Below are 14,681 nucleotides of genomic sequence, written 5' to 3' on the forward strand. Positions count from 1 at the left end.
CCTTCGACTCTGATACAGGCTATTATTAAGTATTTTTGGTTGAGATGAATCTATCAATAGCTCTATCACTGAATCGAGTAGGCCTATGTCTATCAATCTGAAAATATGGATAAATTATTGCATTTGTGGAATAAAGTGTTTTTATTTCAATAAAATTTCTATTTATTAAAATACAAGTGTCTTTAATTTAAAATTTAGATAGTATTCCATCCAATAAAAATCGATACAGTAACAAAAGTTACATTGATAAGCTAGTAGAAACTACTACGATCTAGGAAGAATTAATCTACATGTTATTTCGTCATTAATTAGTTGTGGGGCCTGAAGTAGTAGTAGGTATTGGTATTGCTCATACTATACGGATCAAATGTGTCGTTATAGAAAGGACGGCCTTTCAAGGCGCAGCGCAGACTATACGAGTCTCATTTTGCTTATATGGTCTGCCCCATAAGAGGCCGTGCGTTCTATAACTAACGAAAGCGCGACCGAAAGGATCTGATTGGCTCTCGTGGCATTCAGCTGTCATTTAATCACAGTTGAAATTTGACAGACTTGTGGCTCCCGGCCCAATTTAATCATGTGGGCATTATTTAGATAAAAATTAATAATGCTCTATTGCTCTTGTGCAAGTGGTATACAATAACTCTTGTTTCTCAATTACGTATAATAAGATAATAACGCGTTCAAGATAACTAACCAACAAGAGTAGACAGCTTCTAAATTTCAAGAGGCATTCTTGCCTTTTAATGTTCATGAGCTTAAGTGAGATAGAAGTGGGGTCACTATATATTCGTGGGGTCAAGTTCAAATGTAAAAAAAATGATAAACTCGTAAAGTTTTTCCAATTGTATTAAAAGTAAGTGACATTTAAGAAAAATATCTGGCTGACAATATTATTGAATGTTTTTAATTCAATCATTTGTAGACTTGACAAAATGTTAACATGCATCACTTAAAGCAGCAACTCCTGGAAGTATTTTACCTTCAAGCAACTCTAAGCTTGCTCCCCCACCAGTGCTAACATGGCTCACTTTATCCTCAGTATTCCATTTTGCTGTACATGTAGCCGTATCCCCTCCTCCTATAATTGTTGTGCTTCCCTTTTTAGTGGCCTCCACCACAGCATCCATCAGAGTTTTAGTTCCATTTGCAAAATTATCAAACTCGAAAACTCCAGCAGGCCCATTCCACACAATTGTTTTGGCTCTGGAAATGGGTTCTTTGAATAATTTGCAGGTTTCTGGTCCAATATCCAGTCCCATCCACCCATTTGGAATACCATCTTTAGCAGTTGTTGATCCTACAGTAGCATCTTCAGCAAACTTGTCAGCTGTTACAAAGTCAACTGGCAAATAAATTTTAATATCCTTTTTCTGTGCTTTAGTAATTAAATTCTTGACGATTTTAGCACCTTCAGCATCATAAAGAGAAGATCCAATATTCATTCCTTCCAATTCTTTTAGAAATGTGTAGGCCATGCCTCCACCTATTATCATTTCATTAACTTTATCAAGCAGGTTCTCAATCAAAAGAATTTTATCAGCAACTTTTGCACCCCCTAATATTGCAAGGAAAGGCCTCTCTGGGTTATCCAAAGCCTTTGAGAAGTAAGTAAGTTCTTTTTTCATTAGAAAGCCAGCAGCTCTCTGTTGATACCCTTCACCCATCATGGAGCTGTGAGCTCTGTGTGCCGTACCAAATGCATCATTCACATAAACATCACCAAGTTTAGCTAGAGATTCCCGGAATTTTCTGACATTGGAAGGATCAGCCTTGATCTTTACTCCTTTATCGTTCTTTACTGAGCCTTCTTCTTCAATGTGGAAGCGTAAATTCTCCAATAGAATTACTGATCCAGTTTTAGGATTAGCACATGCATCTTCAACTTCTTGTCCCACACAATCATCGAGAAATTTTATATCCTTATCTAGTAACTTCTTCAATTCTTCAGCAACTGGCCTCATAGTATACTGGGTGTTTTTTTGTCCATCTGGACGTCCTAGATGGGACATCAGCACAACAGACTTAGCGCCATTGTCAAGAGCGTATTTGATACTGTCCAAGGCGGCAACAATTCTTTGGGGGTTTGTAATATTTCCAGATTTTATGGGCACATTAAAATCCACTCGCATTAAAACTCTTTTCCCCTGTAAAATCAATGACTCGATTCCCAATTTATTTAGTGCCATTTCAAAGAAAATTTTTGGATGCTCTTAAAATTCAATAACTTATTGATTTTTAACCCTAATGAACAATGTTCAAAATTCGTACTTGAACTTCAAATTTGAAATTTGTTGATAAAAACGCTCATTCAGACCTACAGTACCCCTACCTACCAGTACGTGATAAACATTGTAATATTATCAATTGTTTGTATTAACCTCGAAATTTATTTTGAATCTAATCTTCACAACTGCAGACGCAGACAGCTGCAGTTACCACAGAGAACATACAGAAAGTAAACATTATAAGTAGATAAGCAATATTCATTTCACAGGTGATCAAGACGCCATCTCAAGTAATTGGATTTGCCGCCAATTTCAAATCACTCAGAATTATATGAGAACAAATTAAAGCAATTTGAATATTATATTTTTGAATTGAATTGAATTTATTGTTTCACAAAAAAAGACTTATAAGACTTATAAAACATATGTAAATGTACTAAATTTAAATAAAATCATATCTATGTTTAAACTATTTCACAAAATAATAGAAACTGTACTCACATGGACCTGTCGGTCTGTTCGTGAGTAAGAGTTCGCATAAGTATATTGAAATTCAATTTACACAGATAACTTATATATGATACAGAGAAGTAATATTACTAGTCTATTACAGATAGCTACCAATATTAAATTTTAATAGTATTGAATAATACAATATCAAAACTATTTAAATAAAAGATAAAAATACTTATTTAATTTTAATATTCGAGCTCAACTATCAACATTCGCACGGGAAGGGAAACACACACACACACACACACACACACACACACACACACACACACACACTACGCACACACATGAGTGAATAAATTCCAAGGCGTTACACATACATTGATTTGATCAATCTACCACACTGATAGTCATTAAAAGATGCCAACCATTCATGTAGCACTTTATTGTATTTTAGTACAGTACAAGAACCAGGATGACTTATATGGGGGGGGGGAGCATTCCGTAGAATCATATTAATTACATAAGAGACATTTCTGTCGCAAACAGCTCGCGAATTTCTCTCTAAATTGGGATGCAGAAGAAGTCCGCTTCTTGTCCTATGTTCTTGTTGTGCTGGAATATTTAAGTTCATTTTATTCTTGAACGCATACATTAAGACAAATTTAACATAAAGCTTCTTAATAGTTAGAACATTAAAATAAACAAATAAACGTTCGGAAGAATATGTTCTTTCCAGGCCCAGTCCGGCTTTGATAATAGCTTTCTGAGTCACTGAAAGTTCTGCAATCTTAGTATCACACGCACCTCCCCAGACAATAATTCCATATGTAAGGATTGACTGCACAAGTGCGTGATACACTGTCCTCAATTCCTTCGTGTTAAGAATGCCCTTCAGTTTTGAAAAAACAAAAATCAATTTCCGTAATTTTTTTTTCAAGTAGAAAATGTGTGGATGCCAAGATAAATTATTATCAATGATTATACCCAGGTATTTGAACTCGTTGACCGATTCAATCACCTGGCAACCACAGTTATCATTACACACCTGACCACAAGAATGTAGTTTTAGCAGTAAATTATCCGGAGGGGCACGGTTTTTATGAAGGAATATTGGAAGAATTTTGGTCTTCTTCGCATTCATACTAAGAATGTTGTCGTCAAACCAATTTTTGAGTGTAATTAAGTCTCTGGATGCCTTCTCGTAGACTTCCATCCAGCTGTCTGCCTCAAAATAGACTGCAGTGTCATCAGCAAACAGTAGCATTCTACCCGATATATCAGATTTGATAATGTCATTGATGTATATAAGGAATAAGAGGCCCAAGTGTGCTTCCTTGGACAACCCCAAAATCGATACTTCGCACCTCACTATTGACAGAACTTGTATTGTTATTATTTATATTATTGCTATTAATTTCATTGTTACCACTATTGTTACTATAACTGAATGGACTATTTATGTTTACTATTTGTTTGCGACCCGACAAGTAGCTTCCGATCCAATCATGAGAAGCGCCAATTATCCCAATATTTTTCAATTTATTAAGCAATATTGCGCGATCGATAGAATCGAAAGCCTTTGCCAGGTCAACAAACAGCAAAAGAATATATTTGTTATTATTAATGCCTTTTCTCAAGTAGTCACTTAGTTGATAGAAGCAGTTGGAAGAGTTGCAGTCGTTCCTGAATCCAAGCTGGCAATCAGATAATAATTTGTTCATTTTTAAATATTGAGACAGTTGGTTTTTGTAGCATTTTTCAATAACTTTTGAAAATACACTCAGTAAAGATATTGGACGGTAATTATTTTTATCTCCCTTATCACCTGACTTGTATAGAGGAATAACCTTAGCCAATTTGAAAATATTGGGGAAAATACCTGAATTGAAACTACAGTTAATAATATGACAAAGTGGAATAGTAATAAAATTTATGCCATTTTTCAACAAATAACCCGATACATCATCGCAGCCAGGAGCAGAACCTCCGCGCATTTCCGCCACACACTGTCTAACCTCCTGCTCTGACACTTCTCTTAAGATGAATTGCTGGACAGGAGGACAGACAGGGCGGACTGGAGCTCTAAGTCTCTGGTTTCTTTGCTTAATCTCATCAGCTAGCCTGGCTCCAACATTAGAAAAGTAAACGTTAAATTCATTTGCTATATCTACCGCAGACTTGGGATTGTTGTCGCTATTGTTACATTTTGTGTAATCATGAATAGGAAAAGAAGCAGTTTTGTTGCTAGACCCTGATATCTCGTTTATTGTTTTCCAAAAATTTTTGGGGTTATTTTTTGAATCTAATAGTTTCCTTTTGAAATATTCTTTTTTGGTTTTTTTTAACAATTTACTCAACATACTGCGATACTCATTATATTGCTGAATGAGATTGGGGTTGAAGGGCTGACTTTTAATTAATCTGCTTAATCTATTTCTTTTTTCTATGGATCTGATAAGCCCATTTGTGATCCATGGCTTTAATTTTTTAAATTTATTACTATTATTACATCTATTTATAGTTGTAGAGCAGGTCTGATGGAGCAGAGCTATAAGCTCCATGAACTTCTCAGCACAAAAATTAGGATCCTGTGAAGAGATTACTTCATCCCATGACTGTTCGGCCAGAAGTTTAAAGAATTTTTCATTATCAATTTTCTTGAATTTGTTGTTTTGAATATGAGAGCTATTGTTATTTTTATTATGCTTTATGGTGATGCCTATTGCGTAGAGATCCGTGATATTGGACTTAAATACTTCTGGAAAAAGAGAATTAGTATCTGGGTGTCTAACAAATAAATGATCTATACATGAAAAAGAAAAAGGAGTTTTCCTAGTTGGAGAATCAATGCAGCAAGCAAAGCCGGCTTCATAAAGAAGCCGGCGTCAAGATATCTGTTGCTTAGGCTGCTAGTTTGTTCATTGAGAATATCACAGTTGATGTCACCGACAATTACCTCTATCTTATTATTATTATTATTATCATCAGTACGATTGTATCTTTCTTCCAATCCATCGATAAAACCGGCCATGTCAACATCATGACAGCGATAAACACAAAGTAAATTATAGCATTGGTTTTCTTTATCGCACTTCAAGTTTTGTACAATTTTATACATTACTATAGTTAGGTTCACGTTATAATGGCAGTGTTTGATTAGCAATGGTATTGCTATCCTTGTGTATCATTCAACAAAGCGTATAGTCTTATCTCTTTCTCGCTTTGGTCTGTAGCCAGATCGTCATTTTAACAAAGTGGAATTAATAAATAATTATTAACAAAATATTTTATAAAAATTCAATAAAAATATAATTTCTTGCTTAATAAAATATTCATTTCTCGCTTTGCTCTGTTGCCAGATCAGCTTTTAAAAAAGTAGAATTTTAATAAATAATTGACAAAATATTTCATATAATATTTTATAAAAATTCATTATAAATATTATTGAGAAATATAATTTCTTGCTTAATAAAATATAATTGATAATTTTAAACGAGAATGAACAGTTAATATTACATAAATAAACTAAGCGAGCTTAGTTTATTGATAATATTTGAGAGGGGTTTGCTATCATTTCAAGGATTGATGAATTTATTTATCAAAGCTGAAACAAGTGTCCGCTATTTTGTCATTAATGTGTTTCTTTTTTATATTATGCTTCACTATTTTCTTTTTTCATTGTTGTTATTTGTATACAGCCTATATTATGAACAATTGCTCGACCGGCTTGAAGCTGGATGGTAGTCTTTTTATTGTAATATTATTCTCTCCTTCTTTTCATCATCTTTTGTTTGTTTATAAATTGGAACTTTGAATGGAAATCAATAATGATAGTGTACCAGTATTTATATCCTCAATTCCAGAGTATAATAAACTTTTTACTTTCCTTGCCCTATTACCATAGGTACTCCAATTTTTATACGTTTCAAGGTCCCCTGAGTCCAAAAAAGTGGTTTTTGGGTATTGGTCTGTGTGTGTGTGTGTGTTGTGTGTGTGTGTGTGTGTGTGTGTGTGTATGAGTGTATGTGCGTCTGTGTACACGATATCTCATCTCCCAATTAACGGAATGACTTGAAATTTGGAACTCAAGGTCCTTACAATATAAGGATCCGACACGAACAAATTTCGATCTAATGCAATTCATGATGGCGGCTAAAATGGCGAAAATGTTGTCAAAAACAGGGTTTTTCGCAATTTTCTCGAAAACGGCTCCAACGATTTTGATCAAATTTATACCTAAAATAGTCATTGATAAGCTCTATCAACTGCCACAAGTCACATATCTGTAAAAATTCCAGGAGCTCCGCCCCATCTATGCAAACTTTTATTTTAGATTCCCAATTATCAGGCTTCAGATACAATTTGAACAAAAAATAATAAGTGGAAAAGATTAAGCATGAAAATTTCTACAATTTATGTTCAATAACATTTTCACCTCAAATTTAAAATAAGTTCGAAATTCGGGAAAATGTTATTATTTCAATTGCAAACTGTTGGCAACTGTTGAATCTATAAAATCATTCACTATGAAGAGATAGCAGATCTCGTGTGTCTCCATCGTTGTCCTGTCACCAGCTGGCTCAGATCTTTTTTATAAGTAGACTTGAGATGCGCGTGAACACTAGCGTCAGGTGATAAAATTAATTTTCATAACGGCAAGGAATGTTGTGTGAGTGCGCCACACCAGACACTGATAATCTTACAGTTTTTCATATGAACATTTGTAGTACCTACAAGAATTTTGATGTATTTATTTTGTACTTGAATCAAATGAAGAAAAAACCAGATGTTATTGTATTATCAAAGGCATGGATATAAGAACTGATTTCAATACGAACTTGTTTACTATTCCAGGTTACAAATCAAATTTCTCTTGTAATGACAACAGATGTGGTGGACTTGTAGTTTTTTACTAGTAGTTCTGTGAACAGTAGACTTCGCGCTCAGTAAGTTACATTGACCTGTTGTTATATTTTAGGAAAAATCCTAAATAAACATAGAGCTTTCTGTCCTATCGTACCGTGACATTTTGTCCCGTAATGTGAGTGTGAGCGCTGTTATCAGGTCTGGCTACAACTCTACAACGTTGATGGAAAGATACATTTTCATGATGTTCGATGTTTTTGAACGTGTAGTATTAAAGTCGGGTCGCCGGAGTTCCGTCTGCCCTGAAAACCGCCACTTACCAAAAAAGTGGTCAGTTTTTACGGACGCTGCCAAAGTGGAACAGTGAAAGACAAACTGGGTCAATTCCTATTTTACATCTATCATTTTTTGGCAGCACTGAAACTGTATTCCTCCTAGTTTGTAACATTAGAAAGGCTGAAAAGTAAATAGGCCTATTAAAAGTGTTTTATAGGAGTTATCACTAGTAGTTCTGTGAACAGTAGACCTCACGCAGTATTCTCATCCACAAGTACCTGATTGAAACTATAGACCTTATGGAAATACAGCAATAGACTGGCTTCTCCACACATCTGTGTAATCACTTGTCAGCTGATTTATTGACGGAGCGAAGTGAGGTCTAAGATTCAAGTCGACGGTTTGGCATTTCTCTTAATGTTTGAATGTTTGTATGTTCATATGTTGCGCATTTACGGTGAAACGCGGTAATAGATTTTCATGAAATATGACAGGTATGTTCCTTTTAAATTGCGCGTCGACGTATATACAAGGTTTTTGGAAATTTTGCATTTCAAGGATAATATAAAAGGAAAAAGGAGCCTCCTTCATATGCCATTAGGGGTATTCACAATGTTGTTTTAGCCAGCTAAAGTGCTTTTTGATAGCTCTGGATTGTGAACGCCCCATCTAGAACCATCCGCTATTAGTTAACTGCAGTAGCAATCCAAGCGGATAATTTCTATAACTTGAAGTTAGTTTGAAAAAGTGAGATTATAAACATATGGCTGCCATTTCAAAAAAGATAGCTAGAGTTAGCGGACTCAAACCTGCGCCACAGTATACATACAGTATGGAAAATCGGCTAGTACCCTGGCGCAAAAATCCACCATCTTGTTTGGAAGTTCCGCATTGTAATAGTAGGCTATTGATGGGAGGTTCAGATCAATTGATTTCGTTCACTGCCGCGAGCCAATCAGAAGACCAGGATTGGAACTTTCTAAGGTCACGTGACGTGTCTAGTATTTGCGCCACGTAAAAGCATTGGTTGGATAGGCGTTTTATTGACAGTTTCCATTCTGTATAATAATTATATTCTGTGCCTGTGCTATCTGCTATCTCATCTGTTAAGTTTTTTCTAATGTACCACTATAGCATTGAGTTAACACAGACTTAGCAAATAGCTGGAGATAGCGAATAGCTCGACTTGGCCAGCCAACTCCAACATTGTGAATACCCCTAATATTAGAGTAAAAATCTGGTGAGGCGCACTCACACAACTTTCCTTGCCGTTATGAAAATTGATCACCTGACGCTAGTGTTCCCGCGCATCTCAAGTCTACTATTCAAAGATTTGAGCCAGCTGGTGACAGGGCAATAACGCTGGAGACACACATGAGGTCTGCTATCTCTTCATAGTGAATGATTTAATAGAATCAACAATAATTTGCAATTGAATAATCACATTTTCTCGAATTTAAAGCTTATTTTCAATTTTAGGTGAAAATGTTACTGAACATTAATTGTAGAGATTTTCATGCTCAATCTACTCCACTTGATTTTTTTCGTTTCAATTGTTCTGAAGCCTGATAATTGGGAATCTATCTGCAATGATGGGGCGAAGCTCCTGAAATTTTTACAGATATGGGACTTGTGGCAGTTGATAGAGCTTATCGATGACTATTTTAGGTATGAATTTGATCGAAATCGTTGGAGCCGTTTTCGAGAAAATGTCAAAAAACCCTGTTTTTGACATCATTTTCGCCATTTTGAATTGCATCAGATCGAAATTGTTCGTGTCGGATACTTATATCGTAAGGACCTTAAGTTCCAAATTTCAAGTCATTCCATTAATTGGGAGATGAGATATCGTGTACACAGACGCACATACACTCATACACACACACACACACACACACACACACACACACACACACCACACACACACACACATACAGACCAATACCCAAAAACCACTTTTTTGGACTCAGGGGACCTTGAAACATATAGAAATTTAGAAATTGGGGTACCTTAATTTTTTCGGAAAGCAATCACTACCTCCGTAAACAAAGCCATAGTGCATGACAGGTGGTTGATGGTAACGTCAGCACAGGTAGGGCTCCTACACCAATAAAAACACTAGCTGATATAGATCAGCTGAGATCAACAAATTTTTATTGGTGTAGGGGCCCTAACTTTGCTGACGTCAACAGAATGCACTATGGCTTTGTTTACGGAGGTAGTGAAGCAATACTTTCCTTACCTATGGTAATAGGGCAAGGAAAGTAAAAATCAGACTATGGAATCTTTCATCATAAATCAGCTGACAAGTGATTACACAGATGTGTGGAGAAGCCAGTCTATTGCTGTATTTCCATAAGGTCTATAGTTTCAATCAGGTACTTGTGGATGAGAATGCTGCGTGAGGTCTACTGTTCACAGAACTACTATTGATTAATAATTTATTCTATAGTCTGATTTTTACTCTAATATTGGCATATGAAGGAGGCTTAATGTTACAGCTGGCATCTTATCTTATCGATATTGCTGCTCGCTACTATCAATTTGAGCTATGCCAGCCCGCTTATGAAATGTGATGTCACATAAAAGCCCCAAATTTGCAAGAGGTTGAGTCTCAAGGTCTTGCCAATTTCTCACCCATACAGCACATTTCAGCCCTCACATTGGGTCAACTGCAGCAAGACTAGCCATCATCTCCAACATTACACCATTACACTGTGGTAGTACCAGATGGGAAACAATCAACCATCAGTACAAAATTGATATAAGTCTTGGTCCAAGCCCTTCGACTTAACAAGTGGAATTCTCTCCACAGCAATTACAATAATTAGTGAAGTGGGCAACAAGCCCCACTCACCTAAAAAAAAGAAAAGAAAATCCCAAATAATACAAGAAGATGCAATACTAAGTTTGCTGGCCCGCCATACTCCAATATCTCCAACATGACTTCTGTGATGCCACATAAGTTTGCAATGACAATTCCTACAAACTAACTACATTTAGAGCATTATGTCACATTTCTGACTCACTTAATTTGTCTTTGATTTCTCCAATTTCAATTATAACTGTTTGCAAATCTTATATCTGTGTTTATTATTCATTCCATAGACAACCTTGTCTTTTCAATTGATTATTTTTCTCTCTCTTGGACGTGTTCATTTTGTGTTGGGCTCTATTCTTCCATTTCTATCAAATGTTTAATCTTTCTCTACTTGCTTATCTCACTTGCCAGCTGTTCTTCATTTCTTTCAACCTGATTCTGTTTATTGGCTGTGTGTATCTTCCAATCGTTTCACTTTCTCATTTTCCTTACAGTGGGGCATGCTGATAATAACAAATAATATACATTTAAATAACATCTAACAAATATAATAATAATCTTAACAATGATACTAATATTAATGCTAATAACAATAATAATACTGAGTTTACAATATATCACAGACATTTTTCTTTGGTTAATTTTTGTTATTTTTTTTTTTGCTTTGTTTTGTTATTTAATTTTATTACTTGATGTTTTGTTATTACAGCACATTGCTGCTATTGATTTAATAATTTTTTTCAACTTTTAATTCTAATTTTTTTTGTCTGTGTTGATAATATTAATCAATCAGTGTGAATACAAGATCAGTTAGTATCAAAATTGTCCTTTCATGCAACTATGTGCAGTGCATGTTAATTTAACGTTTTGTGCAGTTATCTTATGTGAAAAACTCTAAAGTTTAATTTGAAAATTCAAGTTCCAAATTTGGAATATAGCTTCAAAATATTTCGTCTTGAAGATCAGAAGGGCTACTCATAACAGTGGAGTGCACTTAAGGTGCTGATAACTGCACTGGCACATGAAGAAATACATATAATATTTTACATTTAACACAAATTTATCACATTGTCCTGCTGCACCATCACATAACATCAAGTGGACACAAAACTCAAGAATAGAGTACAGGGAACTCTGCTCCAATTGAGAAAAATAAGTATTTTCAAATAGTGAATTATTATGATATTCAAGTTCACAAAAAATATATCTCAATTAATTAACATGTTATACATTTAAATGGGCAGCAGGAGACACAACACACAATTTTCAAGTTGGTGACACAGAAATATAACATAAATTTGCCTTTGGGATACATTCACATGAATATAGGCTTAAAATATAATGCAACAATAATTAAATACTTGAACTAAATGGTAATATGAGCATAATATGACAGCAATATGACAGCAATAAACAAAAAAAAATAATAATAAACAATTTGACTATAATAAATGTGAGCATATTATGTGACAATAATGAACAGATAAATTCAAAAGTATATGCATTCAATATTATTGTTATTACAGTTTACTATGTGTTTCATGAGGCTCATAGATTGACAACCCTTGAATCATGGAGACTCTCCTGGTGGACCATGACAATGAAGACATCAAATGAAGTAAATTTTCGACATAGTGAGAAACGATGTGAATTTCTTAAGTTGAATGATGAGTTGGCATCATCTTCTACTTCTTTCCTTGATTCAAATCTTTGAAAGCTGATAGATTGGCATAAGATACTTGAAGGATGAGTTGTCAGCCACTGATGGAGAAAGAGTCTCGTGAAAAAAGTCCAACCGCTTACAGACAGCTTGGCTCGGCCTACATCACCTTGGCTTGAGATTTGATGAACAGTGTATGGCCCAGTACAGAGATGAAAGAACCCCTTCGTGAATCTCTGAATAGCAGCACAGGCATGATGGAATTTCATGCAAATCTTATGACCAAGTATAAATCCTCGGAGAAAAATAGAAGTTCTGCCTTGCAATCGGCCCGTCAAGTTGAATTTCCGCGGTTTTCGACCTCCATCATTGTTTTTCACATTCAACAAGCTCTGGTTCAAAACATAAGGCAGGATGGTAGTGTTTGAATCTCCAGAGTTGGGAGTGGGATTTACAAGTTGTTTCAAACAATTGTCCATTGATGTGCCGCTCAGATCAACCAAATTGTTATTGATCTCACATAGTTGATCTTTTTGTGTTTGAGCTACTTCAATAGTGAGTTCTGAACTGGTGAATGCAGTCGGATGATTGTTAATCAGCATCTCAATTTCATTGATTCCATTGACATTGTTCTTGGTGACAACATTTTTGTACTCTATCTTCTCCAGCTTCAGATCGGCGACCAGGCTGCAATCGGCAACAGTGGAATCAAGTTCAACTTCAACAACATTCTGAAGGACGGGTAGGTTGTCTTTTGGATCAGGAGTTTGTGACTCTGTTATTGCTTGAGTCAATATCACTGAGTCACTATGAGTCATCTCACTGTAAGTCTGCATCTCAATATCAGCATTGTCCTCACTTTCCTCAATCATCTCTTTCTGTGAACCTCCAGCAATGCTTAATACATTTAATTGAAAATTCTCCTGCATTCTATCTAGTTTCAAATTCATGTTCACGTGTGCTTCTTCTAATATTCCTATCAGACGTTTTTCAAGATTTTTTTGATGTGCTCTCCTTTCCTCACGAAGTTGTTTCAGAAAATCCAGCATAGTATCTTCCATGACCGATGAAGGTGGTGTTTGATTATACTGATGACCTCCTATATTGGCAACTTTGGTAAGAGAAGGCGAGTTTCCATCATCTTCACTGCTTGGCTGTGTTGAGATGGCTTCATCTGTGATATTCGTCTGCTGAGCAACAGATTCTGAAGTTATCGGTTTGGTGGGTGACGCTCCCTTCTGCCGTACCTCTGTCGCGTTGAGATGTGTGGATGGCAAATCATGTTGCACCACTTGAGAGAACGCCTCGGACGTCAGGCTGCTGGACTGCCGATGTCCGCTGGGTGAATTGTCAGTGGCTGTATTGGAATCGGTTGTCAACCCATTTCCCATATTTTTACAAAGGAGAAATCAGAGCAAAGATCACAGCAAAATATAACCGAAGAAAATAATGAAGAAGTTTCCAACTGCAGTGGAGTGAGATAGCTGATAAGATAATGATCAGTCAACAGAGATTATAATGTGTGATGGAAACATCGGAAACTACCTGGTTATTACTCATTACTTGAAAACTTGAAAAAATAACCGAAAACACATAGTCTTCTGCTGAAATGAAACACAAGTAATATGACCTACTCAAAAAATAATATACTATTGAACAATAAATTAATAACATAATATGCTCAATCACTGTTTGCAATATTCGGCTCCTCAAAAAATTCCTAGTTTATTGAAGTATGTAGGGCATGGCATTAGATACCGTATTCAGTAATCAAAGATGATCAATATCGACATTAATCAATAAAATTTTCAATAAAATATTATCATCAATTTTGATATAAAAAATTGCATTATATGTCAATAATGACAGCATGAATATAAAACAATAACTTCACTTGCAAAATTTGATTATTAAAATTATTCCAAACTTGTTGTAATATGATCTTATAAAAATAATATAACATCAAACAATAGAACCTCTAATAGAATATTGAAATTAGTTCTGATAATTAATATTATTCCTTAATATGCCATTAATATTAGCATAAACAATAATTATTAACTCAATCTGCAACATTCAGATGAAAGATTCTTGAAATGTTGAAGCATGTAAAACAAGAGATGTAATAGTTGATTGTAGTACTAGGCCATACGCATAACAATTATTATCATATAAAGGTGCGTACAGATTTATGTGCCGTGAACATGAGCAATTCACTTTTAATCAGCTGATGCCAAGCTTTTTATATCTGTATCTTACCGTTTCTGTAAAAATACAGATATAGTCAGCTGATTGATCTTACCGTTTCTGTAAAAATACAGATATAGTCAGCTGATTGAAAGTGAATTGTTCATGTTCGGGGTGTGTATATCTG

General features: G+C 35.1%; 1 protein-coding gene across 1 annotated transcript; it reads right to left on the reverse strand.

Annotated features, from left to right (window-relative positions):
* Positions 1–138: 138 nt before the first annotated feature.
* LOC111046992 (probable phosphoglycerate kinase) lies at positions 139–2,445 on the reverse strand. The gene has a single exon (XM_022332650.2). It carries the CDS (start codon positions 2,187–2,189, stop codon positions 939–941), a length of 1,251 nt encoding a protein of 416 aa, XP_022188342.2. The 5' UTR covers positions 2,190–2,445; the 3' UTR covers positions 139–938.
* Positions 2,446–14,681: the final 12,236 nt, after the last annotated feature.

Source organism: Nilaparvata lugens, chromosome 2 (assembly GCF_014356525.2).
Source record: "Nilaparvata lugens isolate BPH chromosome 2, ASM1435652v1, whole genome shotgun sequence".
Lineage (NCBI taxonomy): Eukaryota > Metazoa > Arthropoda > Insecta > Hemiptera > Delphacidae > Nilaparvata > Nilaparvata lugens.

What these genes read in the sequence shown, in the direction of transcription:
- LOC111046992 (XM_022332650.2), bottom strand. Translation starts at nt 2,189, where the DNA reads ATGGCACTAAATAAATTGGGAATCGAGTCATTGATTTTACAGGGGAAA.